At 36.2% G+C, this 26,866-nt stretch overlaps 1 protein-coding gene across 1 annotated transcript in view; it reads left to right on the forward strand.

Annotated features, from left to right (window-relative positions):
* ABHD3 (abhydrolase domain containing 3, phospholipase) overlaps window positions 1-26,866 on the forward strand; it is a 50,210-nt gene that overhangs the window by 11,271 nt on the left and 12,073 nt on the right. Inside the window, exons 6-10 of the mRNA XM_044683014.1 lie at window positions 5,350-5,395; window positions 15,778-15,890; window positions 24,582-24,755; window positions 26,187-26,235; window positions 26,318-26,483. Coding sequence (XP_044538949.1) covers window positions 5,350-5,395; window positions 15,778-15,890; window positions 24,582-24,755; window positions 26,187-26,235; window positions 26,318-26,483 — 548 coding nt within the window. The remainder of the gene's footprint in view (window positions 1-5,349; window positions 5,396-15,777; window positions 15,891-24,581; window positions 24,756-26,186; window positions 26,236-26,317; window positions 26,484-26,866) is intronic.

Below are 26,866 nucleotides of genomic sequence, written 5' to 3' on the forward strand. Positions count from 1 at the left end.
ATTGTAATAATAATATAATCACTAAGTGATTATGAATCAATGAATCTAAAGAACAGATACTCCAGTTGACTACGTAGCTTACAGTTTATGGCATACTTTTCTTAAACATGGTATTAGACATCTTAGACTTCATGTTCTGGGAAAGGCTACATACGGTTATGCTTAATATTAATTCTCCTGCCTTCTGACAGAATAAAATAAGAAATATTCATTTGTTATCATGCCTAGTGATCAAGGCCCTCCATGACCTGGCTATGTCTTATCTTCCTAAATTTATCTACCATTGCCACCTTTTTTATAATCCTATCTTAGTGAGTTTGGTCTGCTCACTGTGCCTTTTATCATACCTACCTTTCTGCTTTTTTTTTTTTTTTCTGTTCTCTCCATCCTAAAATGTCCACCAGAATTCTTTGTCTTTGTCCTCTTCATCCTTCAAGTCCTACTTCAGGTCTCCTTGTTTATATATCTTTCTTTGACCACTCTAGCTCACAGGAATCTCTCCCTTCTTTAGACTCACATTATTTCTTATCAAAAAGGCTTCTCTAGCAGTGGACTGTGTACCTCAAATGGTCATGGTTTCCCATAACTAGGGTTACAGGATGTCCCCAGGTCCTGTCCACCAGAGATCATGTGACACTTAATGGCTCTGAGTCGGTTTTTGCATGGTTATTTTGTAAGCCTTAAGCTTATAGAAGAATTAGTTTTTATTATTTTTATTTTGTATTTTTCAAATTTTACCTGGACCCTCAACTATACTATAATCTTTTTGAAGATTGGGGCCATGGCCTGCATTTATTCATGCCCCCATCTCAGTGTGAAAGTCCTTTGGTTAAGGGAGGGGGCCGGTGTATTTCCAGCCCTGAAAGAAATAGTAAAGTATTAAGCAAGTTTGGTAGCAGTTGCCTGGTTCTTTTTCCTCCATAATAAATTTTGGTCCAAATCTGAAATTTGGAAGAAATTCTATTTGTAAATATTATTGCACTAAAGTCCTTTTAGCAGAAATCTTTTGTCTTCTTCCATTTGTAGGTAAAGGTATTGACTCCATGGCAGGTTCAATGGATAATTCCTTATGTAATTTTAAAATTAAATTAAACAATTTTTAACTCATACCTTCCATCTGGGAATCAATACTGTGTACCAAACTTGCTTAATACTTTACTATTTCTTTCAGGGCTGGAAATACACTTCCCAGCTATGTGACCCTGGGCAAGTCACTTAACCCTCCATTGCCTTTGGAGGCAGAAGAACAGTAAGGGCTAGACAATGGAGGGTTAAGTGACTTGCCCAGGGTCACATAGCTGGGAAGTGTCTGAGGTCAGATTTGAGCCTACGACCTAGTCTCTAGGTCTGGCTCTCAACCACTGAGCTGCCCAGCTGCCCCTAAATTAAAATTTTAAAATTATTTAAAGCTCTTTCATTTTAAGACTTTTTTTGGTCTTTTTTAAAGACTTTGCCTATGACAAATAGTATTTCATAATTATGTAGGCTCTACTAATTATAACATTCTTTCTTCACAGTAGCACTTTAAAGTAGATATTTGAAGTGTTGTTACCTTGATTTTATAGATGGGAAACTGAAAGGTTAAGGGACTTGTCCAGTCACAAAGCTAGTAAACTACAGAACCAGATCTTCTCAATTCCAAATTTAGTGTGCTTTGACTTAACTATACTGTGCCAAAAACCTCACAAAAAAAAAAAGAAAGAAAGAAAGAAAAAGAAACAAGCTGGGGAAGAGAAGGGGCCAGGAGATCAAAGTTATAATTAACTTGATCACTAATTGCTGTGTAACTTAGAGAGCTTTCTTTAGGGTCATCTAGTAGGTAATTTATATCCAGGTAAAGTTTGTTTTCCCTTTTACTATCAAGGGAAAGAAAAATCAGCTTCTTCTTAACACTACTCCAGTATTTATTCATATATTTATGGTATAATTAGATTCTCTTAGATTAGTCAATATAAATCTAGTTCCTCTGACCTTTTGTCTTAAAATGTGTTTCTTAGATTTAAAAATATTTGTATTGCTTTTACCTGAATCCTACCCCAGATTTCCTTATCAGATTTAATTATAGGGATAAATTAAAAGCCTGTGTTGGGAGGCAATTGAATAGCTCAGTGGACTGAGAGCCAGGCCTAGAGACAGGAGATCCTAGATTCAAATCTGGCCTCAGACACTTCCTAGCTGTGTGACCTTGGGCAAGTCACTTAACCTCCATTGCCTAGCCCTTCCTACTCTTCTGCCTTGGAACCAATACATAATCTTGATTCTAAGAAGGATAGTAAGGGGTTTTTTTGTGTGTGTGTTTTTTAACCCTTACCTTCTGTCTTGGAGCCAATACATGGTATTGGCTCCAAGGCAGAAGAATGATAAGGGTAGGCAATGGGGGTCAAGTGACTTGCCCAGGGTCACACAGCTGGGAAGTGTCTGAGGTCAAATTTGAACTCTAGGCCTGGTTCTCAATCCACTGAGCTACCCAGCTGCCCCCTGTAAGGGTTTTTTAAAGCAAAAATAAATAAAAATAGGAGACAGCTGGGTGGCTTAGTGGATTAAGAGCCAGACCTAGGGATGGAAGGGCCTAGGTTCAAATCTGTCCTCAGACACTTTAGGTGTCTTTAGGAAGCTAGGGCTGTGTGACCCTGGGCAAGTCACTTAACCCCCATTGTCTAGCCCCTACCACTCTTCTGTCTTGGAACTGATGCACAGTATTGATTCTAAGGTGGAAGGTAAGGGTTTTAAAAAAAAAGGCTATGCTGATGATTCCATGTTGGCTGAGGAGGTGGTACCTTAGATCCTTAAAAATAGGGGACTTCATCGTATAGGTGTTGTTACACCATCTAACTCCCTGAGGCTTTTTTGAGTGCCCCCCACAACAAGCTATCCTTCAGAAAAGAATTAAAAAATAAACATTATTTTGAAAAGAATTAAAACCTAAAATGCCCTTAATGGGTTAGAGAAACAAACAGGAAAAATGCAAGATGGATTTTAATAAGGACAAGAGGAAGACAGTTAACTTGTACAGCAATACATAGAGCCCTGGACCCAGAATCAGAAAGATCTGAGTTTGAACGTGACATCAGACCCTTAGTGACTAGCTGACTAGCTGACCCCTGGGCAAGTCCCTCAACCTCAGGCTCCGTGACTGTAAAACGGGGATAATAATAGCACCTGCCTCAAAGGCTTGTTATGAGGAATTATATTATCACATGTAGTTTCCCAGGATTTTTTGTTTTGAGATTGTGTGCCCCTTCTTAGAAAACCTGAACATAAGTCATGGGGAGAAGATGCTTGTGTGGTCCGTGGAGAGCTGGATTGCCTCCATATATTGGTGCCACACGGTTCAAGGCAGCACTAACATAATACTTGTTGCCACTTTCAATGCTGGTGAGAATCAGGGAGAAAAGATGGCTTAGAGCAGCTCTCAGTTAGATGGCTCACAGCTAAATCAGCTCAAGACCTCTGCTGGGAATGAGATAATGAATCCTGGGCATAGTCGGCAAGATAAAGGGGCAGGATTCCTTTATTCCTTGCGTGGTGTTGGTTCCTTAAATTTTCTTGTTTTGTTATATGTAGTATAACAGCACAACCTAATCTCTCATTGATTGTATTGATTATAGCATTTAGAAGCATAAAGCAATTTACATAAATAATTTCATTTGATCCTCACTGCAATCTGGAAACCTAAGTGCCATGTTTGGCATTATTTCCATTTTACATCTGTAAAAAACAGGCTGAGGTTTATTCACCTATCCAGGGTTGAGTTATATTGCCGCTGTTTGAGGTGGGATCAAAAATAGGTTGTTCTCCCTCCCGCAGCCAATACTTTATCCAATTCTGTGTTAGATGTGAAAAGCTTCAAAAAGTACAAAAAAGAGGGAGATGAGTCTGAGTAGCATTCACCTTCTTCGTAGGATTATAGATTTAATTTGAAGGGGCCTTGTCCATCACTCATTTTACAGATAAAGAAACTGAGACTCAGAGACATTCAGAGACTTGCCAGAAGCCACACTGCCCTGGTAGTAATTAAGAATGCCAAAATTTGAATTCAGGTCCTTTGACTCCAAATCTAGTGTTCTTTCTGCCCCATACCTCTGTATCCTTCCTAGTAGCAAAGTGCCTCTGCCATAAAATGCCTACAGGTGGGGAGAGATGTGTTTGCTACCAGGTAGAGAGAAATGCAACATTTTAGACTAGGTTTAGGTTTGGGCAGACGCCTCGAGGTGAATCATTATCAGACCTCCTCCCCACGCCTACCCCTCTGCTTCTATTTTGTTTATAGAATGAGTTTTTATTTTTTAAAAAATCATGGCTTGATCCTTTGTCATTTAAAAGGTATGTTTCTGAGTTGAATGATTTTTTCCCCTTTTTTGCCGTTGGTAGCCAAAAGATCCCTTAATAATAGGAGAAAAAAATTCTACCCTAAGTCAGAAAGCTGAGAATTGTCAGACCCCAACTTTATCTGTGCTGATATGAAACTGGAAAATAGTGAGGTGGCCAGAGAACACCACAGTAAATACAAGCTGATAGCACATGGGAAACCTCTCTTTGAAAACAATGCAGAAGAAGGTGGGGATGCTCCTTTGTGCTGTTTTTTTGTTGGTTGGTTGGTTTTTTAACATGCGGAATTGCTGAGCTTGTCCTGGTTATTTCCCTTCCGTGGAGAAATACATGACTCAAAGCTCAAGAAACCTTGGGAGAACACTGCTGTGTGCATACACATAAGCAGGAAGATATGTTTTAGAAGAGAATTAAGTATTTATTGCTCTCACAATAAATATTTTTCTGTTATTTGAAACTGACACTTAAATCTCTTATTTTATACTGTTTTTTTTAAACCCTTACTGTCCATCCACCTTAGAATCAATACTGTGTATTAGCTCAAAGGCAGAAGAGTGGTAAGGGCCAGGCAATGGGGGTTAAGTGACTTGCCCAGGGTCACACAGCTAGGAAGTGTCTGAGGACAGATTTGAACCTAGGACCTCCTGTCTCTAGGCCTGGCTCTCAATCCACTGAGCCACCCAGCTGCCCCCTATACTGTTATTTTTTTTAAGCATATGTATCTATCTATGTATATGTAGACCTACATCATTGATTAAGGAACAAATTGGTAAAAATCTATTTTTATTAGGAATATCAAGCACATTTTAAGTGCCTATTTTATGAATTCAGCTGTATCCTTACATGCACAGAAGTTCAGTCAGATGAGATTTGCAGGCAATTACTTAAGGTAAAGAAGAAATCACTTTTAATTTGTTTCAGTATATTTTTAATGACTTTAAAAATACAGATTAATTAAACTTTTCATATACGTTGTTACAAAAAGTTTGAAATAATGAAAATTACTTTCTTGATTTTTAGATGTGTGGTTTTTAACAACAGAGGAGTGTCGGGTGAAAATCTTCTGGTAAGAATGACATTAAATAAAACAGTCAAATTTTTTATAAGTAGTATTTCAATTTTTGAACTTTCTTAAAAGCATGTTCTATTTTGAGATGCATAACTATTTTTCAGACATATGGTTCAATAGTACTTCTTCTAACCTTTGAATAGAAAATGACTTTATAACAGGATTGAGTATTAAATGTTCCCATATGAGCCCACATTTCTATGGTAGAACTTATTATTTAGAACATATTTGAATACCCAGATCTAAATGTGAAATGATTGTTCTTCTGCTAGGTAAAGAGTTAAGAGATCTCTATTTCAGTTCCAGATTTGCCACAATTTACTGTGACTACTTTAGGCAAAAAAAAAAAAAACTTCTCTAGACCTCATTTTTCTCATCTATATAAGGAGGGAGTTGAATTAGATGATATCTGATGTCTCTTCCAGATGAAATGTTTTATGAGTTTGGGTTTTTTGCCTCATTTTTCACCCATGGCCCAGAATGAGTATCTTTGTGCCCAGAATCATGCAACAGGTTGTGGCAGATCTGGACAGGAACTGAGAGCTTCTGAGAGCCTTTTTTTTTTTTTTGGACTGGACTGTCTAATTTTATAACACCTAGGAAGGAATCACTTCATCTAATGCAAATAAAGACACTTTCTTGGTCATCTATAGTGTTAGAGAGTTGCCTGGGGTATTGAGAGATTAAGGGGCATGTCCAGAGTAATTGTTTTGGTTTTGTTTTGTTTTTAACCCCTAATGTTTTTTCTGTATATCATACTACTCATCCAAAGATAAGAATGTTTTCTGGAATGGGAAAACCTAATCAGAGATCTAGATCAAAGGTGTCAAACTCATACTTTCTGGGCAGCCTGCTAAAATCCCCCAAGTACAGCTGAAATTGATAAAATGTAATTGGGAAATGTTTAACAAAATAAATAGATACTTACAAACAGATAGATATATACAACATAAATAATGTTATTTTGTAGTTTTCTAAGTCAACATGTGGCTTAGAGGGATCCATTTCTATTTAACACCACTGGAAGCTGGATGCTAGTTCAGAATATGAATGTCCTTTCCAACATCCTTGGTGGATGATTGTCCAGTCTCTGAACACCATCAATGGAGAGGAGGGAACCTATGAGACTTATAAGGTAGCCTATTCAATATTTGGATTGCTCTTATACAAAAGTCCTTCCTTATGCTTTGATACTTACGTGGACCTGTGAGAGATCCCAACCCATGCAGGCCTGGTCATTCTGTTTGGCTCTCCATTATTCAACAAGAATTTATTAAGTGCTTCTGGTATTCCAGGCCCTATGATAGGTGATGGGGATAAACATATGAAGAAGGAAAAGTCTCTACTTTTTAATTAATTTTTTAAATTTTAATTTTAATAAATTTCCAGATGAGTTTTCTAAATTTATATAATCCAAATTGTCTCCCTCCCTCAGTCTCTACTTTTAAGGAGCTTATTAACCCATAAATCTTCCAGATGGATTCAGGGGTCCATTCTCTGGATTAAGAGTTCTTAACTTGGGGTCTGGGAACTTCATTTCCTAAATATTTTGATAACTGTGTTTCATTATAAATGGTTTCCATCATAATCTCATGTTATTTTATCTTATGTTTTTAAAAACATAAGCAGGGGTCCAGACAGCCAAAGGGCTCAATGACCCAAAAAGGTCCAAGCCAGAGACAAAATGGGTTGAGATCTCCTGATTTTGCATGGATACTGGGAGAACACATAGACTATCCATCAGTTATCCCTTGCTTTTCCAGGCAAACAGCCCTCTGATCCAGAAAGACATTTTTCTTGATCAGTTTTGTTGGATATATGCTGCAGCTTTAAGGATTTTTAATAGCAGCCATGTTGGGTCAAGCTTGATTGCCAGTTACCTGATTAGAATCAGAATGAACTGAGGTGGCATGAGCCTGGCATGAGCCAAGGGGCAGTTGGAAACTGCCTATATAAGGGGCAAACCTGGACCCCTCCTGGTCTCAGTCTTGAGATACAACAGGCAAGGAGGGAGGTGTCTTTGGCTTAGGCTAGAGCAGAATATATTCTGATATCACTCTCAACCTTTATCAATTAGAAATATATTCAAACTTATCAACTTCAGTTCTCTGATATTTACATCATCAAGATTTATTCAAGCCAAACTATCATCTGCTGAACAAAACTTCAAATCAGAAGAGGTCAGGCCTTTTGGCCTGACCAGGCTGTCAAGCCATCCAAAGGCTCCTGAATATCAGTTAATTATCTGGGAGATTCAACAACTATTCATCAACTTGGATTCAACTTAGAAATCCTATTCCCACTTTCCATCATCAATCCCATTTTCCCTTTCACCTATATATACCAACATTAAACCATTTACAAAGAAGCCATCTGCAAACCTGTCTGTGATTCTCGAGATTCCAGATAGAGAAGTGTCAGTTGAAGAAGTCACCTGTGTTGTTAGGGAAATAACTTCAAAGTTATTAATCCTCAAATCTGATTTTGAATTAATCCACAGTCAGAACAAATTACCTAAACTAATTAACCTTGTTAAATCTAACACACAAGTTTTCTAGTTTAGGAATTAAGAGAATTACATCCATCTTCATTAGTTAAGGATTTAGGTAGAACTGGTCAGTTGTGTTCACCAATCAGCTGATTCTTCAGTTCTCAAGCTGTAATACCAAACAACTGTCAAAAAGTTATTCAATTATAGAGTAAGAAGATTCAACACATTTCTTATGAGCCCAACTGCACTTTGGGTTGACTTTTGGGATCATTATTTACATTCGTGACCCATTAGGATCAATACCTCCAAAATTATCATAACGCATCTGCCATGTTCTTCTTCCTTGGTCATTGGGTGATTTTCATCCTTAGTTCTTCTGAAACTATGTCATATCCTCTAGACTGCCTCCATTGATAATGATAATAATAATATTGTTATTCAGTCATTTCTGTCATGTCCAGCTCTTTGTGACCCCATTTGGGGTTTTCTTGGCAAAGATATTGGAGTGGTTTGCCATTCCTTATCCAGCTCATTTTACAGATGAGGAAACTGAGACCAGCAGGGTAAGTGACTTGCCCAGGATCGCCACAGTTATTAAGTGTCTGAGGTCAGATTTCTTTTTAACTTGGAAAGACGAGTACCTGACTTCAAACCCAGGGCTCTATCTAACTGCTAATAATACCACCTAACTATGAATAATAATGATTATAATATTAATAATTTTCAATTTTTCAGTTATATCTGACTCCAGAATCAATACTCTACCCACTGAGCCACCTAGCTGCCTCCTAATAATAATAATAACAACAACAATTTAAAAAACTAGCTCTTGATGTCCATGATCTCATTTTATTCCCACATGAATTTTGGGAGGTAGGCACAGTAATTATTTTCATTTTACAGATGAGGAGACTAAGGTAGATGGAGTTTAACTGACTTTCCCAGGATCGCTCATTGGCATTCAGGTCTTCCCGACTTCAGATCTAGTACCCTAGCCATTGTGTCAGTAGGTGACATCAGGCATCAGATTGCTTATTACAAATATGTATGAAGGCTTTGTTCAAACTTCTCTTTAGCTCGGGGATCTAAAACATGTTTCCTTTCCTACAATCAGATAAATTACATATAAATAAATTTATGTTCTTGTGTAACAGATGATCCAAAACCTGTTCATGTATCTTATGTTAAAGAAAAAGGTAGATAAGTTTAAACTTTTTTCCCATTTGGTGTAAAGCTAAACACCATTTTCAGTCATGAATTTTAGATTTAAACTAAAACGAACCTTTTATTGCTTGCCAACTCCGGGAGGGGGGAGGGAAGAAGGGAGAAAGACAATTTGTATAATATAATTTCAGAAAACTTATGTGGAAAATTATTATTAAAATAAAAAAAATTTTAAATAACCTTTTAGTTTTCTACATAGTTTTACTTATTTTTGTGGAAGGTACTGCTCCTTTCATATATGAGTATTATGGTATGATGAAAGGAGCAGAAAAAAAAGTATTTGTATAAAGAACATTAACAAAATCAGATTGAGAAGGAAACAGTACCTCAGATAAAAATGCTTGGGGAGAGACAGTATGTTCTGAGAACCTGAGAGAACACCACCCCTCAGATAAGCATATTATCTGAAGACAGAGCATTAGCTCATTTAAAGATGGCTACATTGCATTGTGGTTCATCAGCTCAGTGACATGGGACTATTTTCTATGGTTTAAAGGCTGTAACTGATAAACTTTATTTGTTGATTACATTATTAATTTATTAAATTTTTATATATTTATAAAATAAAGAAATTTAAATGTATTTAAATATATGACATGTAAATATCATATAAATATTTATAATTTCTTTAAATAAAAATAATTTATATAAATGAAGTACTTTGAGGGGTGGGATGATTATATATATTATATGTTAATTATATATATGATTAAGACCACTGAGGTCTTAACCTGAAAAGTTAAGAAAAAAGAAAAATAAACTTTTTGAGTGTCATGTCCTAAGGTAGAACTAGGTCGTTACTTATGAAGATATCCCAGTTGGAGACACTAGGAAGAGATAAGAGATGACCACATGAAGGTGGAAACAAGAGACTGCAAGTCAGATGAAAGACAGAATACAGAAGCTGAGTTGAGCTAATAGGTTTTGCAGCTGTTTTTTTTTTATTTAGAATATTTTCCATGATTACATGATTCATGATTTTTCCCTCCCCCTTCCCAGACAAGCAATTCCACTGGGTTATGCATGTATAATTGTTTAAAACCTATTTCCATGCTATTCATATTTGCAGTAGAGTGATCTTTTAACATAAAAACACTAATCATATCCCTATCAAACCATGTGATCAATCATATGTTTTTCTTCTGCATTTCTACTCCTACAGTTCTTTCTCTGGATGTGGATAGCGTTCTTTCTCATAAATTCCTCTAGATTATCCTGGGTCACCTGGGTCATTGCATTGCTGCTAGTAGAGAAAGTCCATTACATTCAATTGTGCCACAGTGTATCAGTCTCTGTGTAAAATGTTCTCCTGGTTCTGTTCCTTTCACTCTGCATCAATTCCTGGAGATCTTTCCAGTTCACATGGAATTCCTCCAGGTTATTATTCCTTTCATCACAATAGTATTCCATCACTATCAGAAGCCACAATTAAAAAAAAGAAACCACAATTTATTCAGCCATTCCCCAATTGATGGGCACCCCCTCATTTTCCAATGTTTTGCCACCACAAAGAGCATGGCTATAAATATTTTTGTACATGTCTTTTTCCCTATGATCTCTTTGGGGTACAGACCCAGCAATGGTATGCCTGGATCAAAGGGCAGACAGTCTTTTAAAGCCCTTTGCACATAGTTCCAAATTGTCCTCCAGAATCGTTGGACCAATTCACATCTCCACCAGCAGTGTACTAGTGTCCCAGTTGTGCCACAATTCCCTCCAACATTTATTACTTTCCTTTGCTGCCCTGTTGGCCAGTTGTTTTGCAGCTCTTTTCCTGAGAACCAATATTGATCAAGAGAGACAATGCTTTGCTGGTTGACTGGAGAGAGGCTGAGCAAGCTAAGAGAGCTAACTGATGCTAGATAGGTGACGCAGTAGCTGGAATCTGATGGGAAAAGAGCTGAATCCTCTTGCTGTGTGTAAATCTATATAGGCATCCTGATCTCTAGCTTGAGGAGAAACTTCTCAGGCATGTGGGTATTGCCTTTTCTGCCCTCTATATTTGAAGAGGAGGAGGAAGACAGACTTTGCAGCTATTTTGAACAATTCTGATCTGTTTTTCTGGAAAAAAAAAAAGTAACTTTTTCTCAGCACCTTGGAGAGGGTGTCATAAAAGAGCTAGACACTGTTTCAGTAGTTTTGCCCTGTAGAAGGGCTGTGAGGAGGGGAAGGGTGAACAGATAAGCAGTTTTGCCAAGAAGATGACATGGTACAGGCTGTTCCCCAAAGAGATCAAGGATATCAAGGCTTGCCATACAGAATTATAGCTTTGCCCTTGGCACATGTGTTTCCCTAATCATATATGCCTCACTGCTAGGTTTTTCTAGGTCCATTCTCCTTCATGGGCTCTGTGTGCATTGGTGGCAGAGTGTGATCCATATTTATAGGTATATTGTTCCATTTTGATTAGAACTGTTTTTGCCTTCTCGCTTAGTAGATGTTTCACATTTAAGAGTCAGTGGTGTTGAAGGGACTGATTTTGTATAAATGGGAAGCACACCAATGGGGAGTAGTAGGAGTGTGTGGCACCTTTTCCCCTCCACACCAGAGTTACTGGTAAAACCTCGAGAAAGTAGAGTTGTCATGTAGTAGGAGGAGAATTGATATGTCCCTCTGGGAACCCCAGACCTTTGGAGTGAGTTCAGGCTGAGCAAGCCAGTCAGGACAGACATTGTGGCCAGAATACATACACACTTATTGTTTTCCCATTGTAGAATCTAGGATCCTCCAGAAAAGGGAAGGCTTTATTTTGGCACATGATAGACACTTGAATTAAATTTTATATGGTATAATCTTAGGACTTTTCATCATCCTGACTGTCTGCCACTGAATGCTCTCTAACTTATCAATGCTTTTCCTAAAGTATGGCTCCTAGAACCGAACACATAATTCAGATGGGGCAGAGTACAACAGTACTTCTGCCTAGTCTTAGCTGCCAGGACTTTTAATAGAGCCAAAAAAATGACCATGTTACTTTTTTGGTTGCCATATCTTCCAGTTCCATTTAAATCCCCAAATCTATTTCAGATAAATTGCTACCTAGCTTCCATCTTAGTAATTTTTTTGAACCCAAACAAAAGAGTTTACATTTCTCCCTATGGAATTTCACCTTTTTTAGTTTGGGATCGAGTTCCAGCCTATCTCAATCTTTTTGGATCCTGACTCTGTGTTAGTTATCCTTTCTTGTGTCATATGCCCACTTGATAAACATACTGTCTATACTTTTATCAAAGGATGATAAAAATATTACATCACATAGAATTGAGCACAGATCTCTGGAGAACTCCATTAGAGATTTTCTTCCAATTTGAGATTAATCCATTAATGATCACTCTTTGATTCTAGCCCCAGAGTTTCCTTCTTTCACTTTCTATGGCTAGCTTAATGTTGAAACCTGACCATTTCCTTTTATTCTCTGACCAAATCACTGGTTAAACCTTCCCTCCCTTAATTCCCCTGAAGTAAGGCCAGTGCTAAAAAGCTTGGTTTAGTAGGTTATTGATGTCCTAAAATTACATCTGTCTTACAGGGTATTAAAAATACTTTTCTGTGACCCTACTACCCCTTTAAACCATCTACCAAACTGAATCTGCCATTTTTCTCTTCTGCCAGTTTTTTAGAAGGAATAATCTATATTCACGGATTCTACTTCTTTACCACCCACTCTCTCCTCAACAATGGCTTGCAATGAGCGTGGCTTCCATCCCCAGCATGGTGGTGAAACAGCTCTCTCCAAAGTGACTAGTGACCTGTCACTAAATCCAGTGCTCTTCATTACATCCATATCTTTCTAGTCTTCTCTTGTGTTTGTCAGTGGGGACCACCCTTCTTATTGATATCTTTTCTGCTTTGTTTCCTATGATACTGCCTCTTTGAAACTCTCCTCATACTTCTCTTTCTTGCTAGCTCTACAGTTTTTAGTGCTTTTTCTTTCTTAGATGATTTTAAGCAGTAAAATGAATCTTATCAACCTAGTATGAGACTGATCAGAAATTTGGAAGTGGCCTATTCTGGAATATTTACACGATAATAGATTAAAACTTGTCAGAGAACCCAAACTATCCTTACAACATGTTCCTGAGATCTTAGCACACATAGGCTAAAAGCAAAAACAAAAAACAAAAAAATATCAATATATTCACATATATGTTAAAATATACTACAGATTCCCTGGCATAGCGGGTGGATAGGAAGGACTGCCCATAGGGCAGTGAACTAACAGCACCCCCAAGTAGGAGACCCAGGTGAGAAATAAGGGTCAGGCCCAAGAGATTGAAAAGAATAGCCTCTCTCCCACTGGAACCTCAGCATCTAGCATATAACAGACACTTAATAAATGGGAGGTGAAAAAGCACTGAATTTAGAGCCAGAAGAGCTGGGCTCAAAGCCCAGCTATGCCATTTATATATGGTATGAGTGACCCTGATCAAATCAGTCACTTAGTCTCTACCCTTGGCCTCATTTTTCTCATTTGTAAAATTAAGGAGGTTGAACTAGATGGTTTCTAAGTTCCTTTCTGGCTCTCAATTCTATAATCTTAAATTTAGATCTTATTTATTGAATTAAAGTTATATTATTCTTGGTCGTCACATGAGTATTCCCCTAGGTTTTACAATTCTTGACATTCTCTTTCTGTGATTTCATCAAATTTCCTGCCTTGTTTTCACTTTTTTTATGCAACTGATTCTCAAATCTACCTCTTTACTTCTCTACTTCTCCCTAGACTTCTACTTTCCTATTTCCATTTGTCTTCTCTAATTTTGTCTGGATGTCTTGCCTCCCACTCAATATGTTTAACATGGAACTCACCTGAAGAGTTCCTGCCAATGGGCACCATCATCTCCCGGACTTTCATTTCTGTAACAGTTAGAGCCATCTTGGACTCTTCCTTCATCCTCATCCCAGACATCCAATCAGTTGCCAGGTCTTACCTATTTCCACATTATTTCTCACATTTGGATCCTTCTTTCTTTCTCTTTAATATTTCTCAGTGCTTAATTTGGTAGTAGCTCAGTCTTCAGCTAGTTCATGGAAAATAAAACATTTTGAGGGAATAAAATAATTCATATATCTGGAATGAACTGACTCATGCACCACTTAATTTACTAAATTAGCCTTTCTACCATGCCAAATATCATTTTCTATGATTTTTCTCTTTGTTCAATAGTTTAAGTTTTTATATATACATGAGATTTGGGCAGCAGTAAAAGGAGATATTAGAGGTTGCCCATAAATAACTCAGAATTTTGAAGCTAAGCTTTTTTAGGAGATAGACCCACACGTGGAAAAAAAAAGGCTGAATAAGTTGTCTTTTTTTTTTTTAACATAAATCCTGCTGACAAATTCAGTGGCTATTATGAATGAGTATAATAGCAGATATTGTTCTGTTTGCATTTCCCTCCTGACTTCAAGCCAAAAATACTCTAGTTGGTTTTTATCTTAATTATTTGGATTGTATCACATACAATCTGTCAAGTTGGGACCTTCCCTTCAGGACCCCCACCCCGGGCGCCTCCATCTAGGTTCTTACAAAGGTGACAGTAGAACTGCTGTATGGGCAAACTTTAATTGGAGCCATTCCAGGGAGTTTTGCAGGGGAGTGGCTTGGGAGGAGGACACACCTACCTTTTGGTCACTAGAAGAGTGATAACTTACTTCTTGATTTAAAAAGAAAGAGGAATACCACTGGTGTGTAATAGGTATGCTTTACAAAGTTTGTTTCAGAGACTTAAATGAAAGACATATAACAAGAGTTCTCTTTTAGGATTGGATGGTGAAACTGTTAACCAAAGATATATTCCATTCACACATTAATTTTTTTTGCTTATCTTGAGAGAGCTTTCAGTGAAGCTCTTCTGCTATGAACAAAGTCCTTATTGATGTTCAGATTTGGTATGTGAAAAGATTACTTGTTTTAGTGCATTATATGTGAGCATAATCAGCTTTACATGTTTTAGCATTATAAGAATCTACTGTGATCTTAAGCAGAGAGGGGTCTAATATTTTCTGAAGGGCAAAAGAAATTCTCAGTTGGTGTATGAGGATTACTCTAACAAAAGAACTGTCCCAGAATACCACTTTTCTTTCGGGATTTAATGCTGGAAAGAAATTAAAAGATTTATCAAAATTTTTCTTTTAAAACTACCTCATGATAAATTTTTATAGGGAGATTCCTGGAATGCTTTTCATAAGGAAATACTTTATGCTTATTTTTATGTTAATTTCTGTGAAAGTTTAGTTCAGGCATAAGAAAATGATGTCATAGATGAGTGAAAAGAAATTTATAGGTGAATCTATGGTCAAGTCAAGGAACATTTATTATTTACTATTTGCTAATACTGAATCCAAATTTACTGAGGTTTTAAAACTGTTCTTTCCTAATAGATTAAAAATATATAGGCCCTTGTTGAAAATAATTAGTCTTGTTAAAAAATAGCCACAATTATTTTTACCTTTGTAGACTATAAATGTATATGTCATACATATGCAAATTTAAAATTACCATAATCAACAGCCAGCATGTCAAAACACAAAGAAATGGTTATTTCTATTTTATGATATATTGCCTTTTTTAAAGTTTCGTTTATTATATACTGTGAAACTCATTTTATTTATATTTGAGTTATAGTACAGATACTTTTCTTTTTGTTTTATTTGCTTATAGACACCAAGGACTTATTGTTGTGCTAATACCGAAGATTTGGAAACCGTTATTCACCATGTCCACAGCCTGTACCCATCAGCCCCATTTCTGGCAGCTGGAGTCTCTATGGGAGGGTAAGAAAATATATTTTTTTTTCTTTATGCACTCTTTAATTTAACTATAATATGAAGTCTGTCTCATGTTCCGAGTAACATAAACACATAGGCATTTTTCTTTCTAAATTCTTAGTAAATTTTTGGTTAATTCATTTCTTCATTCACTCAGTAGCATTCATTGTGCCTTCTGTGTGCTCTGGGACCTGTGAAACCAATCCATTTACAATGGTCCCTGCACTAAAATGGACATATGGATTGTGCCGGCCTGACTTGCAGCCTTTTTTTCATTTCCCATGGGATTGACTTCTGTTACTCAGCTGCTGCCCCTTGTTGGACTTAGCATCTAGTCCAGTGCTCTTCACTTTATAAATATTTGTCAGTGGCTAAAATCAAAAGGCTACACTTTGGGATTTAAGGTTTGTGATGGAGCCAAATACCGTAAGTTTGTAATGGAAGCGAGAAAATAATAGAGCTTCTCCAGGCACAGACTTAGATTTACTCCCTGCCTTCTCTTGGCAGCCTCCTCCTAAACTGTATTTTTCTTTTCCATTAGTTAGAGCTCTCCTGTAGTTGGCTTTATGTTCTTTGATCTCTAAACTGCAACTTTTGTCTACTTTGTAGTTTTTGTTTTTAAATCCATTTCTGCATGGTATTTGAAGCTGCATTTGGATTTAGTGTGAGTTTTTGTGTTTATGTTTTTATGTTACTAATTGCTGTAATTCATTACTGCAGAGGAGAGCTCAGGAAAACTAAAACTTGCTCATGTTTCATGTGTTTATGTCTTTATCATATTACTATTGCCACTTAATCTATTTTTAAATTTTTTTAGAGGAGAGTTCAGGAAAACAAAAAATTCTTTCAGAGTTGATTGTGTTTAAGAATCAAAGGTCATCACCCCGGTTTATTAGTGAATACCTGAGACCAAATACACATTTTCTTAATTTTGCAGTTCCCTAATTGTCCATTTCCATCCTTGTTTTGATTTTTAAAACACCTAAGTGCTCTATTTACCTAATCATTGATCATCTTTATAAATTACAGATTCATCCCAGTAAATAGGCTCTTTAACCAGCACCCTGATTGATAAAATACTCAGAATTCAATTCAACGTGTATTTATTTTAAAGAATAAAACACTCTCCCCCCCACCCCCAGAAAAGAAAAAAAAATTCTTGCATTAACATGGAAAGTCTGCCTTGACCTACAAAAAAAAGAGGACTGAATCAAAGACGAAAAGTTGGGCAAAGTCTCTGAATTGTGCTTAACCAACAGTATTCAGCTTGGTTTTTTTTCCCCCTTACCCTAAAATGTGAACTTTAAAAGAAAGGATACCAGCTGAAAGTTGTTCCCTTAATCATATAAGTGTCTAACTTATTATTGTAGGACAAATCTTTACATAAACAGACCTAGATTCTCTATTCATATGCTCCAGAGAAATGCCTATTCATGTCACAATGAATCTGCAGTGCCTGAAGGCAGGACTTGACCATTAGCCTTTGCAGCTGGTTGAATATTAATGTCTCGTAATGGGTTTGAAGAAAATGCCCTTTCTTGTTGCCTAGCATTGTGACACATTCCCATGTGGGTTCACCAAATAGGGTTATACTTTTTCGTTTGAATGCTTCAGTCAAAAGCACTACTCTATTGAGTATTTCCAGACTGAATACAAATACTAGCTGTTGTTACTAGCTTGGGATATTACCCAAGGCTGCAATTGCCTATATCTTGTGTAAAACAGAACTTGTGAGATCACTGCAGGAGATGGTTATGTAGAGTGGAACCTGACCAGTTTCTACCACATTAGGTCAGTCAATGAGCATTTCTTGAGTATTTGCTGTGTGCATAGAACCACCTTCCAGTGTGTGGCATATATGGTGGTTGTCTGTTGGTCTTTTTAAAAAAAAAAAGGGTTAGAGTGGATGACCTCTGAGTTCTCTTCCAGCTCTAAATCCATCCTATATAAAGGACCAGCTTGTGCCTCAATTGAACCACCTCAGCTAAGGCTAGCTGGGGATCTGAAGAATTCTTACCCAGAAAGTAATAGTATCAAAATCCACTCCTCAAGAACTGATAAATCACTTGCCTCTTAACCTTGGTTGGTGTCAAGGAAGCAACAAATTATATCAAACCTTTGCTTCTTGATTATAATAAATAATCCAGGATATCAGTCTCAAATCATAAATCATCCTTTCTCCCCAAGAAAATTAGGGATTATTCGGAATCTCCATCCTGCTAAAAGACATAGTTTCTTTTTTTGTGAAGATATTTTATTTTCCCAATTACATGTGATAATAATTTTCAACACACGTTTTCCAAAATTATGAGATCCAAATTGTCTCTCTCCCTTCTCTTCCCCCCTCCTGGAGATGGTAAGCAATTTGATCCATGTTATATGTGTAATGTCATGTAAAACATATTTTTATATTGGTTATTGTTGAAAAAGAATATTCATATGAAACCCAAACCCCAAAATAAAAACATAAACTAATGTGAAAAATCGTATTCTTTCATTTGCATTCTGACTCTTAACAGTTCTTTATCTGTAGGTAGATAGCAATTTTTGTTATAAGTCCTTCAGAATTGTCCTGGATCATTGTATTGCTTAAAGTAGCTAACTCTTTCACGGTTAATCCTTCCATAATATTGCTGTTACTATGTATAATGCTCTCCTGGTTCTACTTATTTCACTCTGCATCAGTTCATGGAGATCTTTCCAACTTTTTCTGAAATCATCATGCTCATCATTCCTCATAGCATAATAGTGTTCCATCACCATCATATACCACAATTTGCTCAGTCTTTCCCCAATTGATGGACTTCAATTTCCAATTTTTTGCCACCACAAAAAGAACAGTTATAAATATTTTTGTACAAGTAGAACCTTTCCTCTTTTTAATGATCTCCCTGGGATATAGACTTAGTAGTGGTATTACAGGATCAAGGGATATGCACAGTTTTATAGCCCTTTGGGCATTGTTCCAAATTGCCCTCCAGAATGGTTGGATCAGTTAGCAACCTCACCAACAATGCATTAGTGTCCCAATTTTCTCACATCCTTCCAACATTATCACTTTCCTTTACTGTCATATTGGTCAATTTGATAGATATGAAGTAGTACCTGTAATAAATGGGGACAAAGGAGCCTTATGCTGGTAATAAGGCTAGAAGGAGGATGGTGCTAGTTGGAAGGATGGAGTGAGTTGTACCTGGCCTGGGCTTGAAACTTGTTTTTAAATGTAACAAAGAACCAACCCAGGAAATTGAGTGTCAAGTGTAACTCTCACTGCTAGACACCAGGCAGCTCCTTTAAGATATCAGGTTACCAGCCCCTTCCCTGCTGAGGAAGCAGCTTCCTATTGGTGAATGGCGGGCTGACAAGAAGTGGATGTTGAACTTCCTCCCCTTCAGCAATGGAGTTTATTCCAGCTGAAACTGCTCAGAACCCTTCCTGTTGCCTGTCCCGCTTGGCCTTAGCTGGTAGGTTAATAACCACAGAATTCTCTGGTTAAGGGTAAGAGGTTTATTGACAACAGAGTGAAGGGGACAAGGCAGTGGAAAGAGGGTTAGGAAGTACTGAGTTAAGGATGAAAGGTATATCTGTATATTCCCAGGTATTTTATATTATCTAGAGTTATTTTAAATGGGACCTCTCTGTCTCTTGCTGCTGGACTGTGTTGGTAATATATAGAAATGCACTTGTGTGGGTTTATCTTGTATCCCGCAATTTTGCTAAAGCTATTAATTATTTTAACTACTTTTTAATTGATTCTTCAGGATTCTTTAAGTATGCCACTGAATCATGTGCAAAGAATGTTAATTTAGTTTCCCCATTGCCTACTTTAATTCCTTCATTTTCCTTTTCTTCTCTACTTGTTAAAGCTGGCAATTGGGGTACAATTAAATAATAGAGGTGATAATGGGCATCTTTGCTTCACCTCTGATCTTATTGGGAAGGCTTCTAACTTATCCCCATTGCAGATGATATTTGCTGGGTTTAGATAGTTTCTACTTATCATTTTAAGAGACACAATTTCTTCAGAAATCTTAGCCTATATATTAACATTTATAATTCCCATTCCTTATTCAACCAATTCCCCAGTAAATTTCATTCATCATAGGACACACAATTCTGTCCAGATTAGGAAGGTACCTGGACATAGGTACCTTTGTTCTATTGGTTATTCTACCTTTTTTTGCTGTGGCTAATAGAAACTTGCCTATCCTTTGAGTTCTTCGATACCATGGAATAATGGTACCCAAGAACATGGAGTGGGTATGTGATGCATTGTTTTCCTTCACTTATTAGTTTCCCACAGAGTGAGAATGAGACTCAAAAGCCATCTACATTCCCTTCTTATATTCTGAACCTGTAACAGCAAGGTCATAAAGCTTATGCTCAAAATACAACCTTAACAATTACAATAAACATATCCTCTTAATCTCTATGTAGCAAAGAGTCATAACCCATCATAAATCCTTACATTAACAGGCATAGGTTCTTTATTAATATATTCCAAAGGAAGTACATACACAGGAAAAACAATGAAAGATATTAGAATTCTGATCAATTCAGAATCAGGTCACTGGGGACTAATTATGATGCATCTCCCTTTTCTTGGAAGAGAGGTGGTTTACTACAGGTGCAAATTGAGGCATATATTCTCAGATGTGACCAATATGTTGATTTTTTTCCCTTTAACTATATTTCTTTATATAAAGTTAGTTCTTTATGTAGGGGGAAGAGGAGGGAGAGGAATAAGCATTTACACAGCATCCACGTACATCTGTCCCAACTGGTCCTCTTTGGTACAGACAGTTTTTAGGAAAGGTGTTCAAAGGTGGAATAGGCCAGGATGTACTGGAGTGGTCAAAGTTTTGAGGAAGTAAAGCACATAGTTCTTTAACAGGGTCTTGAAGGATGGAGAAGGATACAGTTAGGGGAGTAGAAATGGCATGCCAGATAGGAGGAACAGCTTAAGCAGAGAAATAGGTAGAAATATACAGGTAAGATAGAGGAACAGTGAAAAAATCAGTTTGAGAGTATATGTAGAGGAGTACTAGTAGCTAAGTCTACAAAGGTAAGTTGGAGACAAGTTATTAAGAGCCTTAAACATAATAGCAAGAACCTAACCTTTCCAATTTTTTTAAAGTCCAAAAGCAGGAAAATTAAGATAAATATAACTGTAAGGCAAGACTACATGGTTTGGTATTCCCCTCAGGGGCAGGAAAACCTGCATTCAAGTCTTGATTTTCACATACATACACACACACAAATGTGTGATGGGGCAAATTACATATCTGTTCAGTACCACAGGCAACTCTCTAAAATGATAAATTGCCAAGCAGATAAATTGCAAGTGGGAGTTTCCAATTAGAAATTTATTTACTAGTAAATCCACAAGTCTAATCCTGCCCCCAAAGGAAAATATAACCTATAGGAATCTTTTCCCAGAAAATGAAGGCCAAGAGAACACCACTATATTTAAGAAGAGTAGGTTAAAGACTTTATTATGTAACTAATTCTTGTCTACCTTTCTTATATAACTTTCCATGAATTCATGGATTCATAGTCTCTTAGAATTGGAAGTGACTTTCAAGATCATCTAGTACCACTTTTATTCCTCCAGATGAAGAAAGAATAATAGCATGTATACAGCACTTTAGATAGATTTCATTTAATCCTTAAAACAACTCTATGATATAGGTATCTTTTATTAATATACTCATTTTTTCTCTTTGGCTTGGGAACTCTTGAACTTGGCTATAACATTCCTAGGAGTTGTCATTTGGGATTTTATTGCAGGAGATGATCTGTGGATTTTTTTCAATTTCCATTTTACCCTCTTGTTCAAGAATATCAGGGCAGTTTTCTTGGATAATTTCTTGTAATATGATATCTGGGCTTTTTTTAATCATTACTTTGAGGTAGTCTAATAATTCTTAAATTGTCTCTCCTGGATCTATTTTCCAGGTCAGTTATTTTTTTTAAAGGAGGTATTTCATGTTTTCTTCTATTTTTTCATCCTTTTGATTTTGTTTTATTGTTTCTTGATGTTGCATGAAGTCATTAGTTTCTGTTTGCCCAATTCTAGTTTTTAAAGATTGAATTTCCTTAATATGGAAATAGGTATCAAATGAAAAAACTTATATAACTCAGTGGAATTGCTTGTCGACTCTTGGAGTGAGGAGGGAAGAGGGGAGGAAAATAAAATGTACCACATAAACATGGAAAAAAAAAAAAAAGACTGAATTTCTTCCATGACCTTTTGATTCTCCTTTTCCATTTGGTCCATTCTACTTTTCATTGAATGCTTTTCTTCATTGGATTTTTTTTTGCCTCTTTTTTCAGTAGGTCAATTCTGTTTTTTTCTGAAACTCTTTTCTTCATTGGATTTTTGTGCTTCTTTTCTCCCAGTTGGCCAATTTTGCTTTTTTATGCTGTTATTTTCTTTTTGCATTATTTTCATTTCTTTTTCTCATTTTTCTTCAACCTGTCATTTGATTTTTGAATTCCATTTTGAGTTCTTTGATTGCTTAAGACCAGTTTCCATTTTTCTTTGAAGTTTTACTTGTGGTTGCTTGGATCTCAATAACTATCCCCTGTCGAGTCCGTGCTTTGTTTTGCTGCCATAGAAATTTTAGAGAATTAGGGGTTTCTTGTGCTAGTTACTCATTTTCCTAGCCTTTTTTGCCTGTGGACTGGAAATTCTGAAAGCTGCTGATTCTGTCTCCTCTGCTGCTGGCTTGCAGGACTCTGCACTGTGAGCTACTTTGCCCTGGGACTAGGTCTTCACTACTTCAGTGTAGGCTTGAAAGCGCCCAGCTCTATGGACTTCCAGGCCTCACTACAGGCTGGTGCCAGGGCCTGGGACTTAATGGGGTGGATCTGAGGTACTCTTTTGTTGGTGTAGTCCATGTCCCAGGATCCCAAAGTTGGCCTACGCCCAGGTTTGGAATCTGGCATAGTAGGTGGGGGAAGGGAATCTGCCATCACTCCTCTGTGTGCAGTTTTGCCTCTGGTTCTCCCTTATCCTGTGAAAATCAACTCTCTCTGCTACCTTTCACATTGTCTTCAGTGGGAGAGCCCCCTCACTCAGTCTTTCTGTTGGTTTTTGACTCCTGGCATTTTGAGGCACTTTTTAAAGATTGGTTTAAAAGGATTCTCAGAGTGGTTTCAGCTTTCACTGCTATTAATATACCATCTTGGCTTCCACACCATACTCATTTTTTAACAGATGACCTTGAGGCTGAGAGATTAAATGATTTTTTTCCCTGTCTCATAGCTAGTAAGTGTCTGAGACAGGATCTGAACTCAGGTCTTTCTAACTCCAAGTCCATCACTCTGCCTAGTAATATATCTAGTTTCAGTAGTTAAATGACTTGTCCAATATAACATAGTAAGTCAGTAGTAATTGAAGATAGTTACAGAATTGATCATTCAGCTTCACAATTCCCAATCCTTTATGGCAGCCACTAGTTTCTTTCTCTTTCTCTACCACTTTTATTCCCAATGCAGGGCACCTGACTGGTTTGAGTTTATCTGTAATTTAGTCCATCACAAAATGACCAAAAGGGAGGGTAAACAGAAGCCAAAGATTCAGACAAGTCATACACTCTATAATCAACTTTTAGTTTTTCAGGGGTTTATATTACCAAAGCAAATTGTATGGGAAGTCAGCAGATGCTTTTGTGGGTTATGGAAACTCCTGAGGTCTCACACTCTCTGGGATTTCTTTGGATATTTTGTGAAGATTTCATAATCTTTCTCAATCATCTAAAAATCAAACTGAACAATTTTTTCCTCTTCTTTTGAACTCAATTCAGGTAATATTTATAAAATGCCTGTTGGGTGCATTTTACTTCATTAGGCATTGGGGATGTCAAAACAAAAACAATTTTTGCCCTTAAATTTTATACAAATTTTATATAATACAAAAATACAAATTTTATACTATGTATATAATTTTTGTTTTTATTTATATTTTTGTTTATTTTACATTAGTTTTTTATTATTTATTTTATTACATAATACATGATATATAATATAACATTACATTTATATATATAATTTGACAGTGTCAAGACCTAAATGAACTGGAAGGTAGCATTTACTATATAACATTGGACCTTACTTTATTATCTTGATCCACAAGACCTATGATTACATCAATGTACATCATCTAGAGGATCATAGATCTAGATAAAAAAGGGACTTAAGAGGACATCTGGTTCTTCTGCCTCCGTTTAAAGATCAGTAAACTGAGAATTAGAAAGATTTGCCCACAGTCATAGAGGTAGCAGGTACCAGAACAACAGCTGAAAGTTCATTGATTTTCTCAAAGGCCCCCATCTCCTAAGTGTCTGATGAGGATTTCTAAACCAGGCCTCCTTGACTACTGCTCCATATACTCAATGCCACTGCCTCTCTAATGCAATTATTGCATTCCTTATCCTATTTGCTCAAGATATGTGATTATATGGGTACAAAGAAAAAATGTGATATTTACTAAGTGGTGATTCTGCATTTCCAAGATTGAAAATTTCAAAATTTGCCTTTAGATTGCTTAGTCTACTCCCTAAAGATTTTCCTAGAACTGCTATGACATCTTTGGTGATAGAGGGTCAAGAAGTTGTTCTTTGTGTGCTATAATTTAATTTCATTTAAGTGAATTATTCATTTTAAATTGTGTCATTCATCCTCTTATTTTAGTATGCTACTTTTAAATTATCTGGGCAAAATTGGCACCAAAACTCCTTTGATGGCAGCTGCAACATTTTCTGTTGGCTGGAATACTTTTGCTTGTGCAGAGTCATTGGAGAAACCACTTAACTGGCTGCTTTTTAACTACTATTTGACAACCTGTCTACAATCTTCTGTTAACAAGTGAGTCATCTCTTCAAACTTTAAAAAGCTAAAAATAATATTCTGATGTGATGTTGTAAAAGTCTTCTTCTAATTTTCAAATTTATTGCTTTCCCTGAGTGAGTGCCAAGTCACTTCCTACTCAAGTTAGGTGTTAGATATTTATACAGGCTCAGTAATTATCTTCCTTAAACTGGACTCTGAAATGTCAAAGTTAAACACTGTAGTAAGCTTTGAGTCATTTACCCTTAAAAATCGTTGGTCCTTTGGTCTCTTATACTTCTCCATTATTATTATTTGTCATCTGGTGCTTTGATTTTTCAAAATACATTTACATATGTTTTCTACTAGGCTTAATTTTGATTTATATTTTAAGCCAAATGAGCATGATTTGTTTTTCTAAAGGATCAAAAAATTTTGTTCTTAAAGTCACAGAATATTAGAACTAAAGGAATCTTAGAAATAATTTTTATATATTTTTTCTACTAAGCTTAACTTTGATTTATATTTTAAGCCACATGAACACAATTTGTTTTTCTAAAGTATCAAAAAATTTTGTTCCTTAAGCCACAGAATATTGAAACTAAAGAAAGCTTAGAAATCATCATTTCCAAACTTTTTAACTTTTACAGATAGAGAAAATGAATCCCAAAGAGTTATTAGCTTTAATCACAAAATAAAACCATTTCTTATCTTTAAGAGGAGTACTCATAGAAAACTATAGCTACCCAAAAATTTGATCTTAACCATTACAATAAGCTTATTTTATTTCCCTGAACCTTTGAAAATCTGGCAACAAGTTCTTTTGGGGCTACTATTAATTAGTTAAACAATCAGAAAACAGCCAGCCAGAAGTAAATTTAAGAGCTGATTGGGTAAGGAAAAATGAATGTATTTTTTAAATGTACTTTTTTTTCAGTGAGGCTATCATGGCATTGATGTGAGTACTCATTTCATTTACACAAATTACAATCTGTTCGTGTCTTCAGTTACTATAAGACTTTTATCCAAATGGGTGCCCTCCAGAGGCCGGGGGCGGGGGGGGGGTGTTACTGCCACATGGTAGAGGCTTTCCTCTAGGTCTTCTGTGTTATTTCTGGCTTTTGTTATTTGACAGGCTCTATATTTCTTGGATGTCTTTTATATTAGTTCTTTCACACAAATCATTGTTGGTGGTAATAGGCTACAGTCTGTTTTTTTACCCATAACAAAAATTTAGTTGTCTAAATTACTTCAGTTTTTCAGATTAATTATATAAATGTTCTTACTCAGTAATTATTTAAGGGAAATGTATCCAAAGAGTTGAATTCTGTTTTTATCTTGGATATTCTTGATATATTTTATAGGTTCAAATGTTAACATTTTCTTGCTCAGCTAGTTTATAAAGTGCTTTAGTTGAGGTATAAGGTGGGAATGGTCTTTATTTTTTCTTTTGCAATTATTTGTTTCTAGGCATCGACATATGTTTGTGAAACAAATTGACATGGATCATGTCATGAAGGTACGAGAAACCTTATGTCAATTTTATTTAATGTTTTGATTTTTTAAATTAGGTGTCATTTATTTGATTTTTGTTTCTTCAGGCAAAATCCATCAGAGAGTTTGATAAACGATTTACTTCAGTTATGTTTGGATATCGTTCTATTGATGATTATTACACTGATGCTAGTCCAAATCGAAGGTTGAAGTCAGTAGGAATTCCTGTGCTTTGCCTAAATTCTGTGGATGATGTATTCTCTCCCCGTCATGGTGAGTTTAATTTCTTTTAAAATAGAAATGAACCATCTTCAAAATGGTCTTCGTTTTCAGAAAATAAGTAAATGATGATATCACAATATTCTTTTTCTATTATAAAGATATCTTATTTTACCAATTATTTACCAGTAACAAATCACATACATTTTCCAAAGTTGTCTGCTCCAAATTGTCTCCCTCTCTCCCTTTCCAGAGCTGGCAGGCAATTCAGTCTGGGTTATACATGTATTATCATGTAAAATATATTTCTATATTGTTCATTTTATAAGAGAATAATCATATAAAACCAAAAACCCAAAAAAACTAAAGTGAAAAATCATATGCTTTGGACCTCACAATATTCTTAAGACATTTTGGTGTTTTGAATGATAAAAAGA

The sequence above is a fragment of the Gracilinanus agilis genome, chromosome 1 (genome assembly GCF_016433145.1).
Source record: "Gracilinanus agilis isolate LMUSP501 chromosome 1, AgileGrace, whole genome shotgun sequence".
In the NCBI taxonomy this organism is placed as follows: Eukaryota; Metazoa; Chordata; class Mammalia; order Didelphimorphia; family Didelphidae; genus Gracilinanus; species Gracilinanus agilis.